The 25,491-nt window shown below is 43.9% G+C and overlaps 1 protein-coding gene and 1 long non-coding RNA gene across 3 annotated transcripts in view; one reads left to right on the forward strand and one right to left on the reverse strand.

The window, feature by feature from the left end:
* The window catches only part of PDCD6IP (programmed cell death 6 interacting protein), a 50,231-nt gene extending 26,730 nt beyond the window's left edge, over positions 1-23,501 (reverse strand). The window contains exons 1-8 of one of the 2 annotated variants that reach the window (XM_048838948.2): positions 23,188-23,501; positions 16,752-16,806; positions 13,769-13,838; positions 11,232-11,359; positions 7,679-7,832; positions 5,138-5,238; positions 4,060-4,191; positions 3,229-3,451 (exon numbers count right to left, since the gene is read on the reverse strand). In XM_048838948.2, coding sequence (XP_048694905.2) covers positions 3,229-3,451; positions 4,060-4,191; positions 5,138-5,238; positions 7,679-7,832; positions 11,232-11,359; positions 13,769-13,838; positions 16,752-16,806; positions 23,188-23,393 — 1,069 coding nt within the window. In that variant the 5' untranslated portion in view covers positions 23,394-23,501. The remainder of the gene's footprint in view (positions 1-3,228; positions 3,452-4,059; positions 4,192-5,137; positions 5,239-7,678; positions 7,833-11,231; positions 11,360-13,768; positions 13,839-16,751; positions 16,807-23,187) is intronic. The other variant, XM_048838949.2, reaches the window with a different exon arrangement.
* The window catches only part of LOC125631774 (uncharacterized), a 31,788-nt gene continuing 29,032 nt past the window's right edge, over positions 22,736-25,491 (forward strand). The window contains exon 1 of the long non-coding RNA XR_007355058.2: positions 22,736-22,892. This is a non-coding gene — a long non-coding RNA (uncharacterized LOC125631774). The remainder of the gene's footprint in view (positions 22,893-25,491) is intronic.

Below are 25,491 nucleotides of genomic sequence, written 5' to 3' on the forward strand. Positions count from 1 at the left end.
GATCCAAGAAGAAATTTGAGCAGACACTGGACAACTTTTCATCCTGTCGGCCACGACAACGAACAATTGTGTCAACTTGTCTTTGTAGAAGACTGTATAGGGTGGTTCCGAGGTAAGCACCCTAATCTCGGAGGCCTGGCGGGCGGATATTATTGCAACTAGGAATGCAACCTTTCAGGATAGGAGAAAGCAGGAAGCCAGAGGCTCAAAGGGGGGGTCCCGTGAGCTGTGACAGCACAAGATTCAGGTCCCATGATAGAATGGGGCCCCTGATGTGCAAGGGGGTGGGGTGGAAGGGAGGGTTGGCCACGAACTACAGGGTGTAGCCTGAAGATGATATGTCAAGCACCCAACGGTCCGAGATCAGCCGCAACCAAGCTCACTGGAAGGGGTGCAGGTGATTGAGGAAAGAGCAGGGGAGTGGATCATGGAAAGTGACTGGGGCGCTGTCCTCAAGACGCCTGCTTCTGGCTTTCTTGGCCGCTGGAAGAACGGGAAGATGAAGGGTGATGCAGTTTAAATCCTTTGTCTCGGTCCTTCTTTCTGTAGGAGCTGTACCAGGGACAACCCAGGGCCTTGATGAAGGTGGACAGAAAGGCTTTCTAGCCTGCTGAGTGGTGTGAAGGCCCAAGGAATGAAGAAGTGTTTAAGACCATGGAGCTGTGCAACAGTCAGCTCTGAAAAGAGCCTTGGTCCCTCAAATGGAAGGTCCTGAAGGGTAGTCTGCATCTCCGGGGACAGCCCAGAGGACGGCGCCTCATGGCCACCACAGAGGCGACTATCCTGGCCGCCAAGTCCGTAGCATCCGAGGCCATCTGGAGGGAGTCTCTCACCACTGCTTTGCCCTTGTCCACCAAGGCGGCAAACTCCTGGCCACAGTCCTGTGGGAGGCCCTCCTTAAAAACTTGCTGATGGAGTTCCACAGGTTGAAGTTGTACCTGCCTAGCAGGGCCTGTTGGTTAGACACCCAAAATTGCAGGCTGGCCAAATAAATTTTCCTGCCAAACAAGTCCAGCCTCTTGGCATCTATTTTTCGGTGTGCTGCTCACCTAGCCCTGCCTGGCCTTTTCACTGATGGTGGACACGACCAGGGATCCCGCTGGAGGGTGACAGGTACTCAAACCCCTTTGCAGGGACACAGTACTTCTCTTCTGCCTTTTAGAGGTAGGCGGAATGGAGGAGGGTGTTTACCACACAGACTTGGCAATTTTAAGGACCCCTGGGTGGATGGGCCCTGTGACCTGGGCCGAGGTGGAGGAGGGAATAACATTAAAGAGGTTGGACTCCTCCGCTAGCTCCTTGACCTCCAAGTCCTCCTTGAGCCTGGCCTGGTGCTCCTTGAAGTTGTCAAGGGAGATGCTCGTTTGCAAGGGGCCTGCCACCACTTCATCCAGAGACAATCAAGATCCTGCACAACAGGGGGAGGGGCGTCTTCCCCTCGCTCACTGGGGACAGCTCCTTGGGCATCAGGGCCTGCTGTGTTGCCCGGCGTGGGTTTCGGCACCATGCTCCAACTTGGATGCCGGCCATGCCAGGGCAGCTTGTCCGATGCGACCTGGGAGGAATGGTGGGAGCACGGGACCAGCATAACAGGTAAACTCCAAGGGTTCCAGTACTGCCACTGAGTGGGCCATTGACCCTGCCTCCACACCGCTGCTGCAGAAGCCACCCCAGTCTCAGAGGCCGGTGGCTATTTGCCTTTTATAGGCGAAGGGCTGAACTCCCCTTCAAGCTTGGACCATTGCCTTTTTGGTGACCAGGGAGGAGCTGTAGATACCCAAGTCTGCTGAATGATGCTCATCAGCAACCAGTAAGGAGAAGGACAGGACTGGTTCTTGCCCGAAGTTTGTACCAGGGAGCCGGAGACTGGTGCTGTGACCAGGAACGATCCTGCACTGGGGCAGAATTGATGCCTGGGAGACCACCTAGGAGATGGTGATCTGCGCTGTGGTGAACTTTGGCGGGAGGCCAGACGGTACCATGGGTACGGGGATCAGCGTCGCGACTCAGGTATCCCATGCCTTGTAGGTGAAGACCTTGGCATCAGGGACCTGTGTCTTCTAATCAGGGACCGAGGCCGCAGTGATGGAGATCAACACCTGTGGTCTGGAGATCGGGTATGCTCTGCTGTTTTAGGGGGCGGTCCCATAACCGGCTTGCCCGTAGATGCTGGACCCTTGGTGGGGTCTGTTGCTTGGCTTTGTGTCTGCAGTGCTGGTTGGCCTGCTTTAGGCACAGATGACCCTACTGGGGCCAGTACCCCCTACCACTCCCATGACTCAGATCCCTAGCTGGACTAGGACTTCTGACTCTAGTGGTATGCCCAAGGAGCTTCAGTGCGGGCACATGGCTTGACACAGGTCTTTTGCCCGACGTACCCTTTTTCTGCAGTGCCACCGGGCCCACTGACTTCGACCGCTTCTTCAGTACTGGGGAGGTGGAACAGTACTGGGAGGGTTCTGGTGCTGGTGGTGTGCTGCATGCTGACATACCAGGTGTGGAGTCCAATCGAGAGGGCTCCGAGATAGGACAAAGCACAGCCTCCATAAGGAGAGCCCTCAAGCGGATAACTCGCTCCTTCTAATTTCAAGGGTGAAAGTTTTTGCAGATCCTGCACTTGTCCTTTCTGTGGGATTCCCCCAAACACTTTAAACAGCTCTCCTGGGGGTCACTAATGGGCATTGACCAGCTGCACGATTAACACGGCTTAAAGCCTGAAGAACAGGCTATGCCCCGCTCAGAGTTTAAGTCCCAGCCAGGACTCAACTCCTAAACAACTACTCCAACTAAGGTCTAACTAAGTATCTATCAACTAACAACAAAGGAGACAGAACAGTGGACTGTTAGAACCCCTAACCTTCTTGCGATGCAAGACAAGGCACTCCAACCAACCGTCATGGGCAGTAAGAAGGAACTGAGAGGGCATAGGGTTGGCAGTGCCTAATATACCAACGCATTAACGCAGCACCAAAGAGGGCTCCACAGCTGACCCTACGGATACCCGCTAAGGCAAAAATCTGAGAACTGTGCATGTGGACAAGCACACACCTAGAATGGAATCAACATGAGCAAGCACTTTAAAAAAAACACTATTGGAAAATGAACATTAACTTTAATATTGTACATCTAAATCACTTAGAGCTACGATTGAACTTTGGAGCCCATATTAATATGATATACAGGTAAGATACATTTCACCTCTAAATCTTCTCTGAATATTTTGCTTACCAGTGAACTTCTGGCTGATAGGGACAACAACTGAGGTAGATTTCACAAGACTGGCTTTGCCAATGGGATCTAGATCTTTCAAGTCAGGAACCCGGTCATGATAAATGAAGTCATTGTCCTTCTTCGCAGCTGTAAGAGCGCGGTTGATTTTGTCAGACAAATCTTTTACATTTATGTATTCATCATAACGAGATGCCACTGTTTTTACCAAGTCTGATGCATGCTAAAAATCAAAATACACACAATTACAACTCAAATAGTCTCTCCACCGAGCCCTCTTCCCAGCAGCACTCCATGTCTTTAACACAAACAATATATAAGAAAACAGCCAATTGTCTTAGTTAGCCAACTAAGGTTACTGCAAAGGCATAGGATTCAGCATTAGCAGCTCCCTGCCTACTAAGGGAAAGTCCCCGTCGAAGGGTTTTGAGAAGGATCAGCACAATTAGTCCTTGCAATAAACTCACTGACCTTATATACAGTTCTGTCATTACTGGGATCATGAATCCTCTGCAGTTTATACTAAGGCCTTGTCTACACTGCCACTTTACAGCGCTGCAACTTTCTTGTTCAGGGGCGTGAAAAAAACTTCCAAAGATCTGACTGAAACATATACTTTGGAATACAGACATTTCTCACCATTCCAATATAGAAGTTCCAAGAACTTTTCAAGAAGTATTTAGTGTGTGGGGTTTGGGGTTTTTTTTTAGGAAACCTATCAATCTTAACTATCTGAGTTTTGCAACTCAGAGTATATTAGATTTGTCATAGGTAGAAATTTAAAAAAAAAAAAGTCTTCCTACATTTCTTAAGAGTTCTGCCCCAACCCACCTGTAGTCTCCCAATTTCTTCACCAAATTTCTTCTGCTGCTTTGCCAGGATAGACTGGTGATACTCTGCATTGGCCTGCATAATGCAGTGCTTTGCAGCCAGAACAGGAAACACCTCCTGGAAATAAAAATACTGACCAGGGGAAAGTCCAACCACATAAACCACCACAGACAACATGGGATGCAGGAAGGAAAAGGAAGAAGAAAAGGAAATTAGAATCACCCAATTAATGGTTTAGATAGGTTAAAACATTAGAAGTAAATGTTAGAGACATGTGACTGCATGGGTTGAATTCAGTCAAAATAAAAATATTGCTCTGGTAAAATTATTTCAATTGTTTAATGTTGATTTGGGGATTGCACTTCATTTAATTAAAGCCATGAAGTCACAACATTTACTTTACAAAGATTAGAAATTCAAATATGCATTAGCAAGAATAGTAGAGAGGACACCAAAGATCCCAAGACAAAGTACTTTCAAAAAGTATGAAAGAATATTTAGACCACTTCATTAACCAAGCCAGCATACTTTAGATGTAGAACTATCACTTCAACATCTACTTTTTCCCCCCATGACCATTAATAAGGATAAGAAAACAATTATCCAACAGAAAACACTGCAATAAGTTTTCATTTACAGTGACCCAAGAGTACTTAAATTATCAGTAGACCCACAAAAATAATAGTTCTTTTAAACCCCATTAGAAAGCATTAGTTTGAAAAACAAATTTAGTAAGATGTTAAACAAGCCATCCCTAAATACGCTGTCACAAGCTAACCCAAAGTAACAGTTTAATAAAATAGTATTTCAAAATAGAATTATTTTAATACTAAAGTGATTAGCTTTCAATGAAAACTGAAGTGTGCTTCTGACAGCTGACAATACTTGAACTGGAAAGTTTTTTTCCTGGAGTCTTACAGTTACTCAAGAATTCCCAGGGTTTTTTCCCCCCCTCTTGCTACAAAAGTGTGATCATAAAAATGCTTGAGAAACCATCTTAGAGACATTTATAGAATATAATACTCTGAACTAAAGTTATGTTAGTGTATTTTGTATTTTTTTTATTAGCATTACTAACCTTGGGCAAAGTGTCCTTATATTGACACTGTTTGAAAGCATCACCATAATAATCTGCAGCTTGATTAGCCAGTTTAGCTATGATAGCATCTTTCATTTTATCTGGAATTAAAAACAACAAAAACACAAAAAACATTATATCATGAAAGGAAAGGTTACTTACCTGTAAGTGGAGCTCCGGAAGGACTCTGCACATTCACACTCACAGGATGTGGTGGCAGTGCAGCTCTGACAATAAAATGCTTCATAGCAATGTCCACTAGGGACAGAAGGGGCATTGCTATGAATACAATTAAGTAGACATGCTCCGGACCAAGTTTTCAAGTTCAGAATATTCAAATAAGTTTAAAATCGCAATTGAAAGAGGCAATATTGCTAGTTTAAATTCCATTTAGTGCTGTGTTGGAAGTGAATGCTACACAGAGGTCTTCTAATGAGATTATTTAGCTAGAACATCTATTTGAACCAATGTTGTATGCAGTGCAGTTATAGCTTTATCAGTCCCAGAATATTAGAGACACAAGGTGGGTGAGGTAATATCTTTTATTGGACCAACTTGTCTCTCTCACCAACAGAAGAGGGTCCAATAAAAAGCTACTATGTCACTCACTTTGTCGCTTTGTTTTAGAGAAAGCACATAATAGAAACTGGATACAATTAACTTAGGCTTGAATAGAGACTGGGAGTGGATCGGTCATTATACAAAGTAAAACTATTTCCCCATGTTTATTCTTCGCCCCCCCCCCCCCCCCATTCCTCAGACGTTCTTATCAACTGCTGGAAATGCCCACCTTAACTATCACTACAAAAGGTTCCCCCCTCCATCCCCGCTCTCCTGCTGGTAATAGCTCATCTTAAGCGATCACTCTCATTACAGTGTGTATGAGAACACCCACTGGTTCATGTTCTCTATGTATATAAATCTCCCCCCTGTATTTTCCACTGACTGCATTTGATGAAGTGAGCTGTAGCTCACGAAAGCTTATGCTCAAATAAATTTGTTAGTCACTAAGGTGCCACAAGTACTCCTTTTCTTTTTTTGATAATAGAAAGAATGATTGCTTAAATTATAATGATGCATCTTGGATACTTTTCAGACAGTTCTTTGTTAAAATCTCCTTTATGTATGAGGTTGCCGACAAACGCTCTAACTACCATGAAAGACAACATCTTTACTGTACAGAGGTCAGAAAGGAATCCATGCCTGTAAACCAGATTTCTCAGGAAGAAAGTCAGTCTCACCAAGACCTACAAATCCCAATGTGATTTGTCGCTGCCTGTGATCAGGAGGAAGATTATACATGAACATTTTGGTTCAAACGTGGGTCAGGAATATAGGTGGGAAAAATTTTGGGGGGAAAACATTAAATTGCACAAAAATATGCATATTTTCACAGGCTGTATTTGGCAAAGAGACCATTTTGCAACAGCATTTTGTTTCAACTTTTACTTTTGAAACGCATTGTGATTTGAAATTTAGGACACCCAAAAAAAAATTTAACACCTGATGACCCAAAACCAAAAAGGATTTAGTAGTTTCAAAACTTTTTGTTTGACTCAAAACTTAGTTTTTGTTTCAGCAAGAGGAAAACCCAAAAATTCAGTTTGGGTTCAAACCAATTATTCTCTTTCCTCCCCCATTTCAGTCCCCACATTGAAAAAATAGTTTGTTCACCTTTAGTGAAGAATGTACTGGTAAGTTTTTGGGTGTATTCTACACAATGCACCCAAGACCCCTAGGTTATACTGTCAGTAGTCATGAGTGTAGCAACACTGAGAGGCATCCCTACTTATTTTTGGGAAGCACCATTCTGGTCACCCCGCTTCTCACTGCAAGGAAGTGCTGCAGATCCAACGTGAGCAGAGTCTGCTCTAGCAACATACTTTAACACTGTAAATTCTTCATTTGAACATTCCTGACAGATGTTATAAAAACTTAGTTTTGCAGTTTACTAGCTGATACTTACATTATTTTCAGTATCTCATAAGATGTTATTAGTTGTTTTCCTTCAACTCTGCCTCTCTGCAATATCCAATTTTTTTAAAAAAAGCTAGCACAACGTCATTCCTGTAGATTCAGGGCACTGAAGCATTTTGAGAAGTGAGATGTACCATTTCATCATCCCTTCTTTCTCTTCCTGAGTCTTACCAGGACTGAGCATGCTGCCTGAGAAGTGACTATGTTCATGCTGGAAATCTATCCAAGGTTTTGCATGTGGCATGGAGCACTATTTACTAGATTACTGGATGACTTGAATTCTGTTTTTCAATTTAATTTTCCTTGATAAAAATCACAACCTGACAACTGATATTCACTATGACAAGGGGTATCAGAAGGAGGAAGAATTAAAGAGAAATGTTAAGTTTTCACACAATCAGTATTTCCATTACAGTGAAAAGAACAGTTCAGGGATGAATGAGGAAGTCCTGAAAAGCCCACATAATACTAAACTTCATTTATCAAATTAATAAGTCAAAAATCAAAACATTTGTGGAAGTTGTGAAGAACACTTAAGTACATTTGTAAAATGTAAAGTTATACCTCTTGTTGCTTTTAAGAAAAAAACCTCTTGAGCTTGAGCCAACATAATAAGACTAAGGGTTCCAACTGTATCTGGAGAGATGTCCACTGTAGGCTCTCTATTCAATGCAGACAAGACCGTGTCTTTAATGTGTTGGAAGGCACCACTAGCAAACTGAACCAAAACAAAAATGAACACATTATTCTTTCTGTATTTCAAACAAACTTGTGCTTATAGAAAAGGTACAGCACAAACAGATGTCAGAGAAACAAGCTTACTTTTATAGTTAACAGCAATGTAGAGGCCAGAAAGGACAAAATTTAGAATATGGGTGTTAACTCTCGAGATCCCACCTGTACTAAGACAGCTGAACAAGGCTGACTGAGAGGATATAAACCAAAGCTATAAAGGAGAAGAGTATATAAATATGGAAGATATAATGGACTCAACTGAGGGTATGTCTACATTATAAACTTAAGTCAACCCATGTTGGGTTGACTTACGCCGCTGTAATTATTGCGGTGGTTCATGTGCACACTGCCCTTCTTCTGTTGATGGTGTGCATCACCACCAGGAGTGCTTCCACCAACTTAAGAGGGGCAGGGGGTGGGGGGGAAGGGCTGAGAGACAGGGCTCTCAGCTCCATGGGCAGCTCTTCACCAGCAGCTGAGCTCCCCGCCAGCAACAGAGCAGACGCAACGGGCTTCTCGGCTCCTCACTAGGAAGGTGGCAGCTGACTGGACACCAGGCATCAATCCCCCTGCCGGGAGCCCAGGTTCCCACCCCAGCCACCCCTGGCTCTCTACTCCTCACTTCTCACCAGAAGCACAGGTGCGCCCGGCGTGGACCAGGGAGCCAAGTGCCTGGGCAGCAGCCATGAAATTGACAAGAATGACAGCCAATAGATATAAGTAATGCAATGTCTAAAGGGACACTGTGTCGCCTTAACTACACAGACATAAACCCTATGCCTCTCGTGGAAGTAAAGTTATGTCAGTGTAGCTGGCCACTTACAGCGGCAGAAGCAAGGCTATAGAGTGTATACTGCCATAATTAGGTCAACGTAGGCTGCCCTATGTCGAACTAACGCTGTAGTGTAGACCAGGCCTAAGTCAAATGAAGAGGAAAGTTAGGATTAATATGAATTATATTAAGAGCATGGAGATCACTGGCGAAGACAGACTATTAAACCTCCAGGTGCAGGTTATAAAGGTAAAAGTTTGCTGTCATGGTATTGTATTCCATAGTTATGGGCATTCTATGGACATGAATAACTTCCTCTGAAGCATCTGGTCATGATCAAATAGGATACTGGTGTAAATGGACTATTGGTCTGTTCCGACACCGCAAAGTCAACACTTCTAAATGAAACTACTGACATGGAATTAAGGTGGCCTTACAGCAATGCTAGAGATATATGAAATAAGCAGTAAAAACAAAAGGTTCTCATGGTTGTACATAATTGAGTTTGCATTACAGCAGCATGGTATAATAAACCATGACTGAAAAATTACCTAGAGGGCTACCATCAGAAAGGAAATGAGGTGGTATAATAAGAGACAGATGCATGTAAATACTGAAGAAGCAGGGAAGGAAGCATGAAAATTAATGGATTAGCTCTGTTAGAAGTATCAACAACAGTCTGGGGAGAAGAGTTCCAAAATACAAATAACGTTAAAACTGGGTTACCTAAACAGACTTTTCTGAATCTATTGTCTCTTAAAATGATTCTATGAATAAGACCATTTAAGGCCCAGAAGATATATGCTATCCGTAATCATGGTAATAGACAAATTGAAGTGGCTGCAGGGTTGTTTTTTTTTTTTTTTTTTGTTGCTGAGGTGATTCAATTGCCAGGTTAACTATTTACAAACTATTGAACATGTATATATCAATTTCAGTACAAGTTCATTGTCTTAAGTATAGGTTGACAAAACAGCATATACCTTTTGTCTAATGTGTACATCATCCACAATACATGCACATCTAGAGAAAGCTGTGTACGTTTGACATGAATTTCAGAAAAGTTACCTATGCTTTCCACATTATGATAAAGATCTTGAGAAATACAGTTTAAGTGATATTACACAATTTTTTTTGTACTGACAATACAGCTATAGAAGACAGGAGTACTGAGTAGTTAATGTTTTGCCTGCTGCTTTCCAACATTAAAATTCTTCAGAATTTATATACAAACTTTCAGACCAGTTGTCACCTCTCTCATGTTACTTTAAGTATTCCTCATGCACATTAGAGAAGGCACTTCTCAGTCTAGAGGCATGGGTGGAATTCTAGATATTGGGGTTCTATAGCCCCAAATTGGTCAGGGACCTACTGAGTGACTCTGGACAAGTCATGCCTCCATCTCTTCCTTCTTCCACCCTTAGAATGGTTTTATCTTCTTAGAGAACAAGCTCTTTGGAATTGCAACTGTCTGCTGTGTTTTCACAAATGGGGCCCCGATATCTGGCTGACACGTTAGCAATGGTACTACAAATAAACTTCAAAATCAGAGTTGCACTCCTTTGAAATACTGATGACTGTACTCTGTTATCACTCCATACCTCCCAAAAAAGGGCTGTCTGAACTAAGAATAACTGACGAAACAAGCTATGAAAAATCTAATGTTTTTTACAGCTGTTATACTTTTAGGAGAATTTTTTTTTTTAAATGGGCAGTAAATTGGTATTTTAAGATGTTGGAGAACACAAAACTACATTTTTCTTAGCCCTTGCTTCCCAGACACCATTTTTATGCCCCACCTCAGCTTTCTATTATAATTCACCACCTACAGTTCCAGCCCTTTGACAGGTCATTACTGTGTTACAAAACATTCTAAGGCTGACCCTAGCTGGAAGCAACACTGTATTTTTGCTGAAGATATCCTCCAATATCCCAAACTTCCTTGTTTGACCCAAAACCAGGCAAAGTTTAATAAAGAATTCTCTTACCACAGCCAGCAAACCCAGTATTTTGACAGAACACTTGAGATGGCCCATATATTTTCATAACAGTAAAAGCAAGTCCTCAAAAATACTACTACAGATTCGAAGTTCTGGATGTGGTGGGGAATTAAACATTGTTGCAATAACCAGATTTCTTTGGACTCCTAATTTTGGAGAGGGGAAATGTGACAAACTCAATTTACAGATTTTGAAGAACTTATTACTAAGGACATAGCCAATATAGTTCAAAGGCTTCAGCAAACACAAAGATAGTTTGCCATCTATTTAGGCTTCTCAAGGAACTTGCAAACGTAACTTATTCAACATAGCATTAAATCATACTTTAAAAAAAAAAGGAGTAAATATCAGTAAAGATCAGCTGCTCAGACCATTTAATGAAAGGCAGAGACTGGGGGTGGGGTAGAGTCATGTTTACAGGTTAAAATAGAAGATGTTTATTTGGGGTGTTCTGAGTTTGGCCAATTACAGTTCTGGTATTCAGTCAGAGGTCAACAGTTTCAAGCTTTTCTTAATGGGAGGTTAAGATATTTTTTTCTTACCTGGATATTTTTAATTTTAAACATTTATAGTTACAATGTTTTGAGTCAGTACAGAGAGACTTTCACACCTGATAATGTTTAGCAGCAGTTTTCAATCCTTCATCATTATCCAGATTCTGCTCTGATGCAATCTGACTAGCTAATGATCCACAGTTGAACAAAACGCAAGTCTTCTCATATCCCAAACTTGCCAGAGCTGAAACCAAAAAAGCCAGAGTGAGCATTCTGTACGGAAAATAAGCTTCAGCATTTTGCCCTCCTAAAGACAAGAAGGCCAACACTTAAAGAGGGTTAGGACCTTCCAAATTTGGAGACACCACCAGTAGTTTCAAACAAGAAGCTAAGGAAGCAACTGTATGGAACTTTTAACACTCAAATCACTCTGATCCTGTATGTTAAAGAGAACCACAAAGGAAGAAGAGTCCTTGTTTATCCAGAGAAGGCTGAATCTTGCATCTAGCACAGCATTTCCCCAACTTTTGAAAGATAAGCCCACCATTAGGAAAAATGAAGTCACAAATCTTCAGTTCCAGCATGCATTACTGTTGAAGTCCTGCTCAAAGTGAGCAGTTGCTTAAGAGTAGATTGTGTAGCTGTGCATGATACTTCCTCTTGGATGCTTTAAACAATCAGTGAAATAGTCAATTATTAACATTTAAACTATCATCACTGACATTTAAGTTAGCACCTACTGAAATGAATGGAGCATTTCAGACCTAAGAGCTATTGTTTCACGATCACTGCAAATTCTGGCAGATCTCTTTGCATTAGTTGCACTGGTTTCATGTTGTCTAGATTCTCTTTACAACCATAACAGCTAGAGACTTAGGGTATGTCTACACTGCAGCTGAGAGGTATGATTCTCAGCACAGACAGTTACTCGCACTAGCTTTGCTTGAGCTAGAATGATAAAAATGGCAATGTGGACATTGCAGCGCAGGCAGAGGCTTGGGCTGGCCACCTGAGCTCTGACCCAGAGGGTTGGTGAGTTTGTACTTGGGCAGCTAGCTTGAGATGCTGCTTGTGTCACAATATCTACGCTGCCTTTTTTTAGTGCATTAGTTTGAGCAAAACTAGCATGAGGGACACCACGCCCCAGGCGTTCCTAATCTCGAACTGTGAGTGGCTGGGACTGGATGATGGGACACATCACTCCAAATTGCCTTGTTCTATTCATTTCCTCTGAAATATCTGGTCTCTGACAGTGGCCAATGCAAGATGCTGGACTGGATGGACCATTGGTCTGACTCAGTATGGCCACTCATGAGTCAGTCATCGGAGTTGGGTATTGTACCTCCCAGCCGCAGGGTAGACACATCCTTATTTAAATTAAACCTTCACTCTGGAGAACTGAGAGGCCTGTCCAACCCCCAGCAGTTCTTCACAGCCCAAGAGGATGTACCTAATCCACACCTTGGGAAACACTTGGCTCTGAATATCAAGCAGCCAAGCCCATTAGTAGCCTTGGAGAAGTTATTAGTCATATGCTGCTGCTTTGTGATGTGAGATAGGGTAAACTCACTGCTGCTGGAAGTGCTTTCTCCCACCCACTTGCACTGCGCTCTTCTCTGCTCTGAACAAGACTTTCCCTTTCCCACACAATAGAACATTTTATAAACTGGGGCAGGAAGGAGAAGAGAAAGGAAAGGGGAGAGAGGTCCAAAGTGATAAGGTTAGAACAACGCAGCGGCAGGAGGGAGTATACTGTTCCTTTCTTCCCCTCCCTTCTAGTAGTGACCACGAGATTTAAATGTTTCCTCTCCATCAACTGGTGAAGTATGGCCCACTAGGACACCCCTAACAGTGAGAAGTACTGTAATAAATCATCTGTAGGGCTTCAGTAATAAACCAAAAGTAACATACTGAGGAAGAGAGGAAGTCAGTCTTATTAATCCAGCTGAACACAGTGACTGCACGTAATGCCAAGTGGAATGGGGAAAACTTTTGTATTTTATGAAAAAATGTGTGACTTGGTTTCACTTTTGTAATATGACCTTCTAAGAATGAAGGGTTTAAATTCTTCTCTAGGACAGGGGAATAAAAGATGGGTGTTGGTCATGTACATACATCTGGGTTGGTAAGAATGGACCCCCAAGAACTGTCAAACACACTGAATTACCTCGAAGAAAAAGTGGAGGGCCAACCGCCAGACAACTTTCAACAACTACCTCCCTTGGCCAGCAGAACACAGGAAAAAAGCAAGAGTAGAGCTTGAAACAAAGAACTGATGTGTCAGGAGCTGTAAAAAGTATTCTGCTGCCCACTGCAGACACACAATCCTGGATAGTGGGGGCCAGAGAGGAAGGTAGTGCTGCCAACATGGTAACACATACAAGCTTGGCTTTTTTTTTTTTTTTTTGAATGAAAAAAGGACCCCAAAAATACTGTATTCCAATCAGTTAATAAAAGCTGCCTTGTTTTGAAAAGACTGTCCTGCATTGCTGCAAACACCTGCTAGTTGCATAGCTCCAAAGGGATAAAATCTCCAAGGGGGGTTCTAGTGCCTGGACTCACTGAAACAGCCACAGTGAGAAATGGAGATGTTGAAAAGCAGGACACCATCAATATATGAATATTTTCAAAATTCATTATTAGAATTACCTACCAAGTTTGACAGATCCTCCAAAAAGCGACCCTTTATCAAAGGCATCTTTCCATGTAAAGGTCACACAGATCTGAAAAAAGGGAAGGAGAATGCACTGCATTTCATTTTAGAAAGACTTATTTTAAGAAGACATCCAGCACACAGTTTTATCTGTTTCATTCTAATTAAAGCATTATAATGTTTAGCAATGTTACAAAAATTCTATGAACCTTAAGACAGTCTTAAGTTTCACTTATACATTTTCCTACTCAACTTTCTATCGGAGCTTACAAAAATTTCTTCAATAAGCAAGGTTCACAGATTCTCACAACAGGTTTTAATGCTCACAGTTTGGAAGCAGAATTATACCTGTGAATGACAGGGCAGAACCTCCTTCCCCTGAAGAAAGAAAAGGAGGACTTGTGGCACCTTAAGAGACTAACGAATTTATTTGAGCATAAGCTTTCGTGAGCTACAGCTCACTTCATCGGATGCATTCAGTGGAAAATACAGTGGGGAGATTTATATACACAGAGAACATGAAACAATGGGTGTTACCATACACACTGTAACGAGAGTGATCACTTAAAGGTGAGCTATTACCAGCAGGAGAGCGAGAGTGCTAATGTGAGAAATTTCCAAAGCTACAAGGAAACCTAACCATTCTCCAAAGTAAAGTACACTGACTTTTCTTTTTATTTAAAGACCTGTGATGGATTTGAAGATGCTCTACAATAATTTATGAATATCATATCTTGCCTGGATGATTGTGCTGCTTATGCGTGCATACACTGATTTAACTCAATAGTAGGATTGTTTGGAAATGCACCCAGGAAGGAATGTGTATGTGTGAATCCTGATACACGCTTCCCAGCAAACACACACAAGAGCCATTCACTTTGAATTTCCACTTCTGAAACTCTACTGCACTCAAACTGGTTTTGCGAAGCAGATCCAAGATCAAGGAAAAGAAAACTAAAACTATCTGGATTTTAAAAGGACACTCCCTCAACAGCAGGGGGAGAGAGAGTTAGGAGACTGAGATGCAGACACTCAGAGGTTAGGGGCCTGGGGCAAACTAGGCCTGCCTAGGAGTCTGAGTGTAAGAGACCTGTGTCTCGACCTTTTGTTGTTTTAATAAATCCTTTTTTCTTATGTTAATGTTTTGTTCCTACTGTTAAGAACAAAAAATACTTTGTTATAGGAAGGACTGTTGTTTGGATCCCTATTCACAACTGGTCAGACTCCCACAAAGAACCACCACTGGCTGCCAGCTCTGACTGAAGCTATTCTGGGAGATTTCCCCCCCCGCAACAGGACATAATTTCATTTTCTTAAAATATCCTATTAAAATCTCCTGGATTGCTTTCAATAGCCACTGGGATATCAATGCCGATTCCAGGAGACTCCCGGCCAATCCTGGAGGGTTGCCAACTCTACTGGTACCTGTATCTAGTTGGACCTGCCAGGAAAGCAGAGTCAGTACATAGGGCCTATATCCTAGTACCCAGTCTAAAAGAGAGAGAACCATGGGATTCCATCCCAGGAAAGGCCAAGTAGGAAGCCTTAGTCCTAATGGAGGTGCTCTCAGAGAGAGCAGAGAAAGGGTCAGAGGTGTAGCTAGCCTTGTAACCATGACAAAAATTACTAATACAAAATCTTTGAGAATTTCCCACTCTGAGCAAGTACTGAGAGCAGAAAAGGGTACCTGCCATATTTTATCCCCATGGAGTGTGGGATTTGTAGGCCTTGCTTCTTGAAGAGAAGAAGGTTTGAGAAACTCAGATAAAGTTCTTCAATTCTTCAGCATGGCAAAGTGCGAAGATCATCACAACAGAATTTATCATAGAGGGCAGCCCCATGCCAGAAGTTGCACTATATACAAAAATATATTCTCCCCTGGGTTCTCTTTACCATCACTTCCAATTATTTCCCCTTTACTGAGCCATCCTACCTTAGAGCACCCTTTACAGACGTCAGTAGACGCTCTCTTTGAATAAACCTTGTAGAACTTAGAACTTTTAAAAGAAGGATTAAGTTGCTGTCATACAAATCTCTTTGTAAGAAGTATGTCAGTCTTTTTGTCAAAGACATCACTGTCCAAAAGGAGCAGGCCTTGAAAGAAGCAGAAATGGTGACTTTTGCCCTAGACACTGGTACAGCCAACTCGAAATGGAGGACTGATGTCTTCTTACACCTCAAAGACTGATGTAGACCAAACAGAGCTAAAAGAACTCAAGATCTCTTTGCTCATAAAGAAAGAATTTGCAACCCTTATTAAAAATAAATCAGGTTTAAATACAGAATTTAAAATAGTGTACACTAGCAAATAAGGTGATTGCAAATGAACCCTATAGCCCGGGGTAGGCAACCTATGGCATGCGTTCCAAAGATGGCACGCGAGCTGATTTTCATTGGCACTCACACTGCCCGGGTCCTGGCCACTGGTCCAGGGACTCTGCATTTTAATTTAAATTTTAAATGAAGCTTCTTAAACATTTTAAAAACCTTATTTACTTTACATACAACAACAGTTCAGTTATATATTGAAGACTTATAGAAAGAGACCTTCTAAAAACGTTAAAATGTATTACTGGCCCGTGAAACTTTAAATTAGAGTGAATAAATGAAGACTCAGCACACCACTTCTGAAAGGTTGCTGACCCCTGCTCTAGCTGAATAAGTGCCACTGTTATTGATGGACCAGATCACAGTGACCTCCAGAAAAATCACATTTTTTCTGAGCCTGCATTTGGGCATCTGTAAAATGAGAGCAATGATAGCTACCACAGGTGAAATCTCAAAGTATCAGGATTAAACATATCTACAACCACAAGTAAGGAGAGAGAGAGATAGATTAATGTCTTTCCTGGGAGAAGCACTGCCTTAGACATAGGCCTAAAAGGAGTAGAAATAATATTAAAAAAAAAAGACATCCTGGTTTCCATGAACCATTGTCCCAATATAGTATATGTGAAGCCAATGCAAGTCTTTTACACCTTACCTGATTTTCAGAAAATGGAAATTTTGGCTCTATGGAACATAGCTGATCGTAGTATCTAGAGCAACAGACAAAAAAAGCTGAGTTAAATACCAGATTAAGAGTTGTACTGGTTTTGTTTACATTGAGGAAGAAGGGAGGGTTGCCTCCATACCTAAATAACGGAACTCCCCCACTAATTCTGCAACATCTTGGGAGAGATAACTAGAACATGCAATGTGCCTCCAATGTGGCAGCAGCCACCATGGATCTAGGAGGGGAGGTGGATGGAAGGCAAGGGATACAGAGGACAATGTGTCTTTTCCATCCCTTCCTACATGTGGTAGGAGGAGGAAAGAGATCCTTATGCAAAGGGTCCACTGTAGGAACATATGACAGACAAGGAAATAAATTTCCCCTTGACATTCATGATCATGTTACAGAGAATTAAATTAAATTTAAAAGATCATAACATAACATTTCATAACCATCACCATGCCGATTCAACTTGTATGTTCTCTCTCTACCTGCAACCATTTGTCTATTTTGATTGCAAGCTCTTTGGTCACTATGTTTGCCTAGCACAACGAAGCCCCATTCTCTGCTGGCCTCCCAGAACTACTTTCGTAATGAAAATAAACTAGAGTGTTGCACACTTCTATACACGGAGCTCACTGGATACACCAAGGGCTCCTTGTTTCCTTCCAGTCACCCCCGCAAGCTCCATGTGTGCCACACTCACATTCTCCTCTACTTCAGGGATTCCTTGAAAAACCTTCCACCTCCTTCCCTCATAACAAGGCCTCTGTCTCTCTCTCTCTCCCCCCCCCGCCCCCTTTTTCTTCCCCTCTAATGTACCCATCTTTTCCTTGAACTGGAAGGGAGGTGCCCTCTCCTTCTCACCCCTCCACTCCAACCGAACAGGGTTTGGTGAGGCAGGGCATTAGAAAAGAAGAAATAAAGACTCTTATTCTCCACTCCCTCTGCTGGCTAAGCATCCACCCCACAGCTGTGCAAGCCTCTTTTCTAGTTTACCCAATTTTCACCAAAATCTATAGGGTTCTGCCCACTCATGCCTAGAACACTCCCTGAAGGAACTAATTTGAAACAGTGTTCAGAAGTTATGTTACACCAACAAACAAATGTCATCACTTTTGAGTAGGGCCTCACTTAGCCAATAAATACTGGATCACAGTATGGGACTTGGTATATTTAGTACTAAGCTAAAGCAAGGAAGACAATTCTAAAATGAGGGACTCACAAATGTAAGACACTAGATTTCATGATCCACAAATTCTAGAAACATACCTTACACAAGTGGAAAGGGTAGAAATTAGCTTCTCTCTCTCTCTCGATATTTCCCTCTTGGCAGGTGACAAAACTTAAAACCAAGTCACTCAGAACAATGGCTTCCTTCTTTCCCTCAGTAACACCTCCATTATTATAGGAATGTAACAGGCTCTCTAAAAGTGCTAGTTAGAGATTAATGCTGTATACCATTTGCAAACTGGACTTCCAGGTGGATTGCAGATGACAAAGCAAGTTATTTCTAGCATTTCAAGATAGCAGTTACTAAAAATATCTTTAAGTCAAAGTAGCTAGTGATGACAGAAGTGATTTTAAAGTTCCAAAATCACACAGCCTGCTGAAGTATTTGTACTTAATTCCTGTTCACTTCTAGGTGCAATTCAAAGCGTTGGCAATTAATTTATATTACATCCTTAAAAAATACAAGCCTAGTCTACACATAAAAATTAGATTGACCTAGCTACATTGCTCAGGGCTGTGAAAAAGTTTGCACCTTCTGTGGAGTAGTTATGACAACCTAAGCCCAGTGCAGACTCAACTGGGCTGTCAGAAAAATTCTTCTCTAGACCGAGCTACCACTTCTCGGAGAGGTGGATTTCCTAAAATAGATGGAAAAACCTCTTCCATCACTGTAGGAAGCAGCTACACTACAGTGGACAGCTGCAGCACTGTAGCTGTGCCACTGCAGGGTTGATATATCACCTAGCTACCCTTATTTTTAAGTCCCTAAGTGTCCTACAACCTGGCACCTAAAGTCAACTGGCCAACTCTCACCATCTTTGAATCAAATACTCTGGTAATGGCTGTGGTAGATCTCTCAGTCTATGACCCTTACACTCCCTTTGGAATTCCACAGATATACCCCTTTTTATGGGCTTCTAGAGCCTAAATCTAATCAACTACACAGCGGAGTGGGATGTGAATTTATTTAAATTTAGCAAAAAGAAAAGGAGTACTTGTGGCACCTTAGAGACTAACAAATTTGAGCATAAGCTTTCGTGAGCTACAGCTCACTTCATCGGAAGCATTCATCTGAATGCATCCGATGAACTGAGCTGTAGCTCACGAAAGCTTATGCTCAGATAAATTGGTTAGTCTCTAAGGTGCCACAAGTACTCCTTTTCTTTTTGCGAATACAGACTAACACGGCTGCTACTCTGAAACCTTTAAATTTAGCTTCTGTCAGATAGCCCGCTTTATTTCCCTACAAAATGTTGATGAATATAGTATGAAAATAAATTGTTATATTAAAAAGGGATACAGTCAACTTGATTTTTTAAAATTAACTTAAAGAAATTCCAGTTTGATAGAAATAGGCATGTCCTTTTTTAAAATTCCTATTGAAAGAATTATTCTTTCTGCCTCCATGTTGATGTTTATAAACATTTTTTCAAGCAAAGTCAATGCTATACAGTGAAAACACTATGACTATAGATATTCACAAAATCAACTGGAAAAAAAAGATTTCCTTCCCTTTCTATATTCTTCAGTTATAATAATCGTAAGTGTTACCAAAGTAGGCACAAAATTCTCAGACAAATGAGAATCTCAAATTGTTGTGTCCCTGGCAGAGAGTTGCTGGCTCCTTTAAGGCAAGCATAGGCCCAGGCTACCCTTGCAAGACTCATTCCTCTTAAATTTGCTATTCAATTAACTGCCTAGATAAGCTAACACCCGAGCCTGTTAAAAAGCCATCAGGGCTAAGCTGCAGGATGGTGCTTGTGACACATATTGCAGTGCCATGCAGTATCTCTGGAGACCATGATGTACCAAGTGTGTGTATCACTGTTGGCCAGGAATTGTATGCAACTCCAGAGGATAAGGTTTCACAGCTCCCCGCAAGAACCAAAAGCAACCAAAAGCAGTGGGGGGGGGGGGATGATTAATCTGAATCATTTTGATTGTAAACACCTCCAGAGAGATGCCAACCCCTAGGGAGGCTTGCATACACTGGCTCAAACTGGGTTTTCCAGAGACCAACACAAAGAAACATGGACTTTTGGGACAAAAAGGCTGCATTGTGGACAGTCTGGAAAAACTCTGGCCTACAAAGGCCCCATAAGACTGATGTGCAACCTCTGGAAAGCTTTTAGCATGCAAATAGGAACTTTTGTTGTTATTATGTTTTCTCTGTAATGTTTTTACCTAAAGAATAAATGTGCTTCCTTAGAGAGAGCTTGTGGTAAGCGGTAACTGCTGACAATACGCTGTTCATAGCCCTTGTAGAGAAAGTTTCCCTTGGTGTGATCTTTGTGGGGTCACTTAGGTTTTGTGGACAAAGTTCATTGGTGGAGTGGCACTGTGCCCAAAGATCTGTAAGAAAGGTGGCAGAGGGGATAAGAATTTATATAGGAAGAAATGCCTTTTCTATAGAGATGAAGATGAATGTCCTAAACTTTAATATGCAGGTTTGTATTAACAGATGCCACAGGAATACTGCTACCGTTTTTCAGTATTTCAACCTAGCTATAATTCTTCTGCTCTTCTATGTGAGTTGAGAAGCTATTGGGTTTTTTTGTGTGGCTAAGTTAAAGCATCAGTGTAGACACTACCATTCATTATATTGCCAGATCTGGCCTCCTCCAGCATCCCACAACGCACACCATAACTGCTCTGCTCACTGTTTTGCACTCAGCTGCCCTACAGGCCTGCACGCCTCCCAGGCCTGCTGACCTGGGGGGGGAGGGGAGAATTGCCAAGGGGCCCAGGCCATTTGAAAAGGCCAGCAGGCCCCGAGCCACTGCCACAATAGCAGCAGGCCCTTCTAAATCGCCCAGCCCGGCTGCCCTAGGAGCTCACGGTGTGGTACCAGCAGCAGTGAAGGCAGCCAGGGCAGACATGTAGAAGCCCAGCCATGCCGGCAGCAGCTTGCTGGGCACCAGCAAGCGCAGGCGGCAGCACCGCCCAAATGTCAGGTGGGCTGTTCAGGCCTGGCCCCTCCCCTTTCAAAGTTCTGGGAAGTCCTGACAGCTGAGCATACAATTCAAGCAGCAAACAGCAAATCATTACCATGGAATTTCAGCTCCCCCGCCCACTAGGAACACAACAGCAGGCATTAAGGGGGAAGGTGGGGACTGATGAACTCAGCTGCCCTGCATCTAGCTATGTACACATGCGCCCCTCCCCTTTCAAAGCTCCAGGAAGCTCTGACATTTCTCAGAGTGGAGAGCTCACAGAGCTGCTGAGGATGTTGCTCCCAGCAGCTGAGGACACTGTGGGAGAACTCAGAGGGAATCACAGAACCGCAGGCAGGCAGGCAGAGAGGGATGCTGCTAGGGGGAGAAGTGTCCACATACTGTTTCTGTCTCTCCCCACACACACCAGTCCCTTGTCACGCTCTCCCCACACACACGTCAGTTGAAAAGCAGCTGGCAATCTACTAGGATGCCCATGGAAGGATGGGATTGAGAAACCTGCATCATGTGATGCGGTACCTTCCCCAGGAGGCATTGCACACCCTTCCCAAAGCACCCTGCGGCCCCCTTCCACAGTGGGATAAGGACCCACGGTGCACCTCTCTTGTGTTAATGCAAAAGCTGTTAGTGGGGATGCACTCTGTGAACACAAGGAACATAGTGTGGACATGCAACAGTAGTTTAATTCAAGACATTTAATTAAAGCGGTATAACTTTTGTTGACAAAATTCTGTAGTGTAGACAAGGCCTAAAAAGTTAGTATCTTCAAATTCTGACCATTTGTGTGGTATGTTTTACTGCGTATACCTGGTTACTTTCAACATTAAAGCATCATGTAGAAGACACTGGTTTTCAAATAATGTTTTCCATTACCACCTTCATGAGAGTCTGGTGAGTTAAAGACTCAGGTTCTTTCATTTACTTCCCTCCCTCTGAGATTTCATAGGGTACTTTCAGAACGAAGTATACAAAACACTTTGGGGTACTGATTTCTCCTTTACTATTTTGTAGTGTAAGCCTTAGGTTGGTCTAATTCACATTTCAGAGGTCTGTAGCTCATATAGGCCCTTTTACAATACCTTTCGCCTGTGTAACTAGACTTGCTCTCCTGGCTGTCAAAGGCGCTTACTATTTGTGATATTTCCGAGATCTTAAAACAGGGATTTTGCACCATTAATGCAGCACTAACAATTTGCCAAAGGGCTTCACACCATTCCTTCAATTTAGCAATACCTGTGTTACAAACTACAAGTCCCAGCATGCATGGTATCATTTGGCACGCTGAAACCTGTAATCAACCCCCACCTCGGTGTTTCCCAAGCAAACTGTGCCTAATCCAGTGGGGATGGAGCGCTTCCACGAGTAAAGGCGCAGGTGGGCAGCACAGCATCCCCAACAGTTGGCACAGAAGCAACTCAGGTGTACAGCGCTGCAGGGTAGAGGCAGCACCACAGCTGCCCACGGGTCCTGTTTCTCCTTTGCCGCTCACCTAGAGTGCAAGAGTCGCGGCACAACAGGGCCAGACTCCCCTCACACCCAGCAGCGCCCACAGGCGCGCGCTGCTTGGGAAGCCGGGAAGGGGCGCAACACACACAAGATAACAACAAAAAGTTAAGAAGCCACAAACGCGACAGAAGCGAGGAGCAGGAAAACAGGAGGCGGCGACGTGAAAACCGCTCAGCTCACGGCACGAGAGGATGCGGGCCGGGGGGAGCTGCAAGCCACAGGAGGGGGGCAGTAAGGTCCGGGACTACCGCCTGGGGCAACGGGCCGGAGACAGTGGGCGGAGAGCGGCGCCGCCAGCGCCCACGGGCTGCCCCGCTCAGGCCACCGGCGCGACGCGACGCCGCCTCGCCTCCCAGCACGGCCAGGGTGCCCCGGCGAGATGGGCAGGCCCCTGACGTCACGCACAAGACGCCCAGGCGGCGCGAGCACATCCCAGGTAAGAAACCGCCGCTCTGTGAACGCAGCCGGGGTGGGGGCAGAAACCCCGCCAGCCCACAGCGGGGCGTGGGGGGGGGGGGGCGCGCGACGCCTCGCGGGGAAACACCGGGTCCGCTCTGCAAGGGCTTCCCAGCGGTAACCCTACCGCCTGCCACCCCCCACCCCGCTTGCCCCACCCGTCCCTTGCAGTTCCTGCCCGCCCGGCTGGCGCACAGCGCCGACCTCTCCGGACGGGGCCGGGCGTCGCTCTCCTCCCCCGCTGCAGTGGAGCCCGCGCGCGCTCCCCGCCTCACCGCATCAGCGTCTCGAGCGAGCTCTCGTGCTTGTCGAGCGGGCGGCCGACCGCGCTCTTGCGCAGCTTGTTGAGCTCCTCGGCGGCGCGGCAGTGCTCGGCCTGCGCGTCCCCGGCCGGGTAGGTCTGCTGGATAAACTTGCAGAGCGGCTTGGCCAAGTCCACCTCGGAGGCCTTCTTCGACTGCACCGAGATAAAGGTCGCCATGTTTCCTTCCTGCTGCCTGCGCTTGATGGGCCTGCCTGTCCGCCCGCAGCAGTACAGAGAACTGCCCGCGCCCACCCGCTGCACTTCCGGGATCTGCGCAAACTCTGACCTCAGCACCTCACGTCAGTCACGCGCCTTCCCCCTCCCTAACTCCGCCCGGTTCTCCTTAGCCCCGCCCCTCAACGTCATCGTCGAGCTCTCTCTCCCGGCCCCGCCCACTTCCCCTCCTTGCTCGCCCCGCCCCCGCCCCTCAAATTCTTCTCCCTCCCTCTATAGCCCCGCCTCTCTGTCCTTGCTGGCCTCCCGCCCAACCACTCAATGGTCATTCAGCGCTAGGTGCCTGCGCAGTGGCGCTTCCCTTGTGCTCACCTGTTCTCCGAAAGCCAGGGCGGGCGGAGCTGAGCAGAGCCACGCAGGCTGCGTAGCTTTTTTGTGAGCCGAAGGAAAGCTGGACCCTGGCATTATTCTTACACGGTTGTTCTCATGCCCTCCCCACGCCCCTATGTTGTTTGTTTCATCTACTTTTATGTTTCTTAAATAAGATTGCAAGCTGAGTGTTTCTTACTAGATGGGCCTTGGTCTGTTGAGTGCTAGTGTAATGCAACTAATAAAACTGAAGGTATTTTTATTTTAAAATTTGTTTTTCTACATTATTTACTATATTAGAGAAGGAGCTGGTAATGACTTATATTTAGATTGTCTAACACTTTTCATTAAAAATATTCTTGCAATCTTTTTTTGAGACGCTCTAACAACTCCATCCATTGTTTGCAGTTGGCTTCAAAATTCAGCAGGGAAACAAAGCCTCAAGTTAGAAATGTGCCTTCCCACTACCCCCACCCTTTGAAATTTCATTCTGGTTTGGCTGAGTTATAAACTTTTGAAAATCACCATTTCACTTCTGTCTTTCAGAACATTTGGACACCACACTAAAATAACAACAGAAACATTTTACCCTGTCTACCCAGCACACTAAACTGTGAACCCCTGGAAGCTGCTGGAGCAGCAAATGGTGGGGGAAAGAACCCAAATGGGCTCTCAGAACCCAACCCCAGCCTATGATTCCAGCATCCCATCACATTCCATCCCCTCCGCTTGAGACACATGAGACACATGAGTCAATGTCTCCGAGCTCCCATCAGGAGAGACAGCTGGGCCAGGCTCCCCTGACATAACCCCCAGGACCTAGCATGTAATCCCACCAGTTCATCTCCATTCAGGGAACATCATATGGATCAGGATGTCTCCTATTATTTCGTTGAAGGGAAGGGAAATTCTGGGCTGGGTTGGGCTTCCCTTAACCACCACTGAATGGAGTATATGGCACCAGTAGCTCACCCCCAGCTCCCACTGGGATAGTAGTCTTCTTCTGCTCCTAGCTAATAGTCCTGTAGCTTGAGTAGTAGCTATCTGTGCTGAAGGTTCATGGTTTAAATACTGCTGATAGGGGAAGGGGGGAGACTGTTACAGTGATATGTAACATAATTTTTTGTTATATTTTTCCTTTTTAAAAAAACCTATAAAATTACATGTAAAATTAAAAGAAAGTTATTTAAAGCTGCAAAGTCAAGCACTCAAAAGATAGGAAATACCAGAATTCCAGTTGCTCATGCAACTTTAATTTGCTTTCCTTGTGCATATGCACTATTATACAATCTTTAACTACATGATCACATGCAGTTTTTTCCACAGGACTCCTGCCTAATTCAGTGCAAAGGTTGGACACATGATGAGGCAGAATTAAGTATGCACAAGCAATCAGAAATCTGGCATTTTCTAATTTAACATCACTTGACTTTACAATCTAAATAACTTTATTTTAACATATGTTTTGTATGCAATTATTATTAGTTATTTATCCAGCACCATAAGTGGGCATGATGCTTTCTTTACAGACAAGTAAAAGACAATGGGCCCAATCCTGCATCTACTGAATTCAGTGTGAACTGTGATACTGATGTGATGCTGGCAGACCAGGTGCCAGTTCATGCCAAGGCCCAGGCATGACAAATGCATAAATGGTTTACCTGTGGGTTAGTATTAGGGCTGTCAAGCGATTAAAAAAATTAATCGTGATTAATCGCACTGTTAAACAATA

This window comes from Caretta caretta, chromosome 2 (assembly GCF_965140235.1).
Source record: "Caretta caretta isolate rCarCar2 chromosome 2, rCarCar1.hap1, whole genome shotgun sequence".
Classification (NCBI taxonomy): Eukaryota; Metazoa; Chordata; order Testudines; family Cheloniidae; genus Caretta; species Caretta caretta.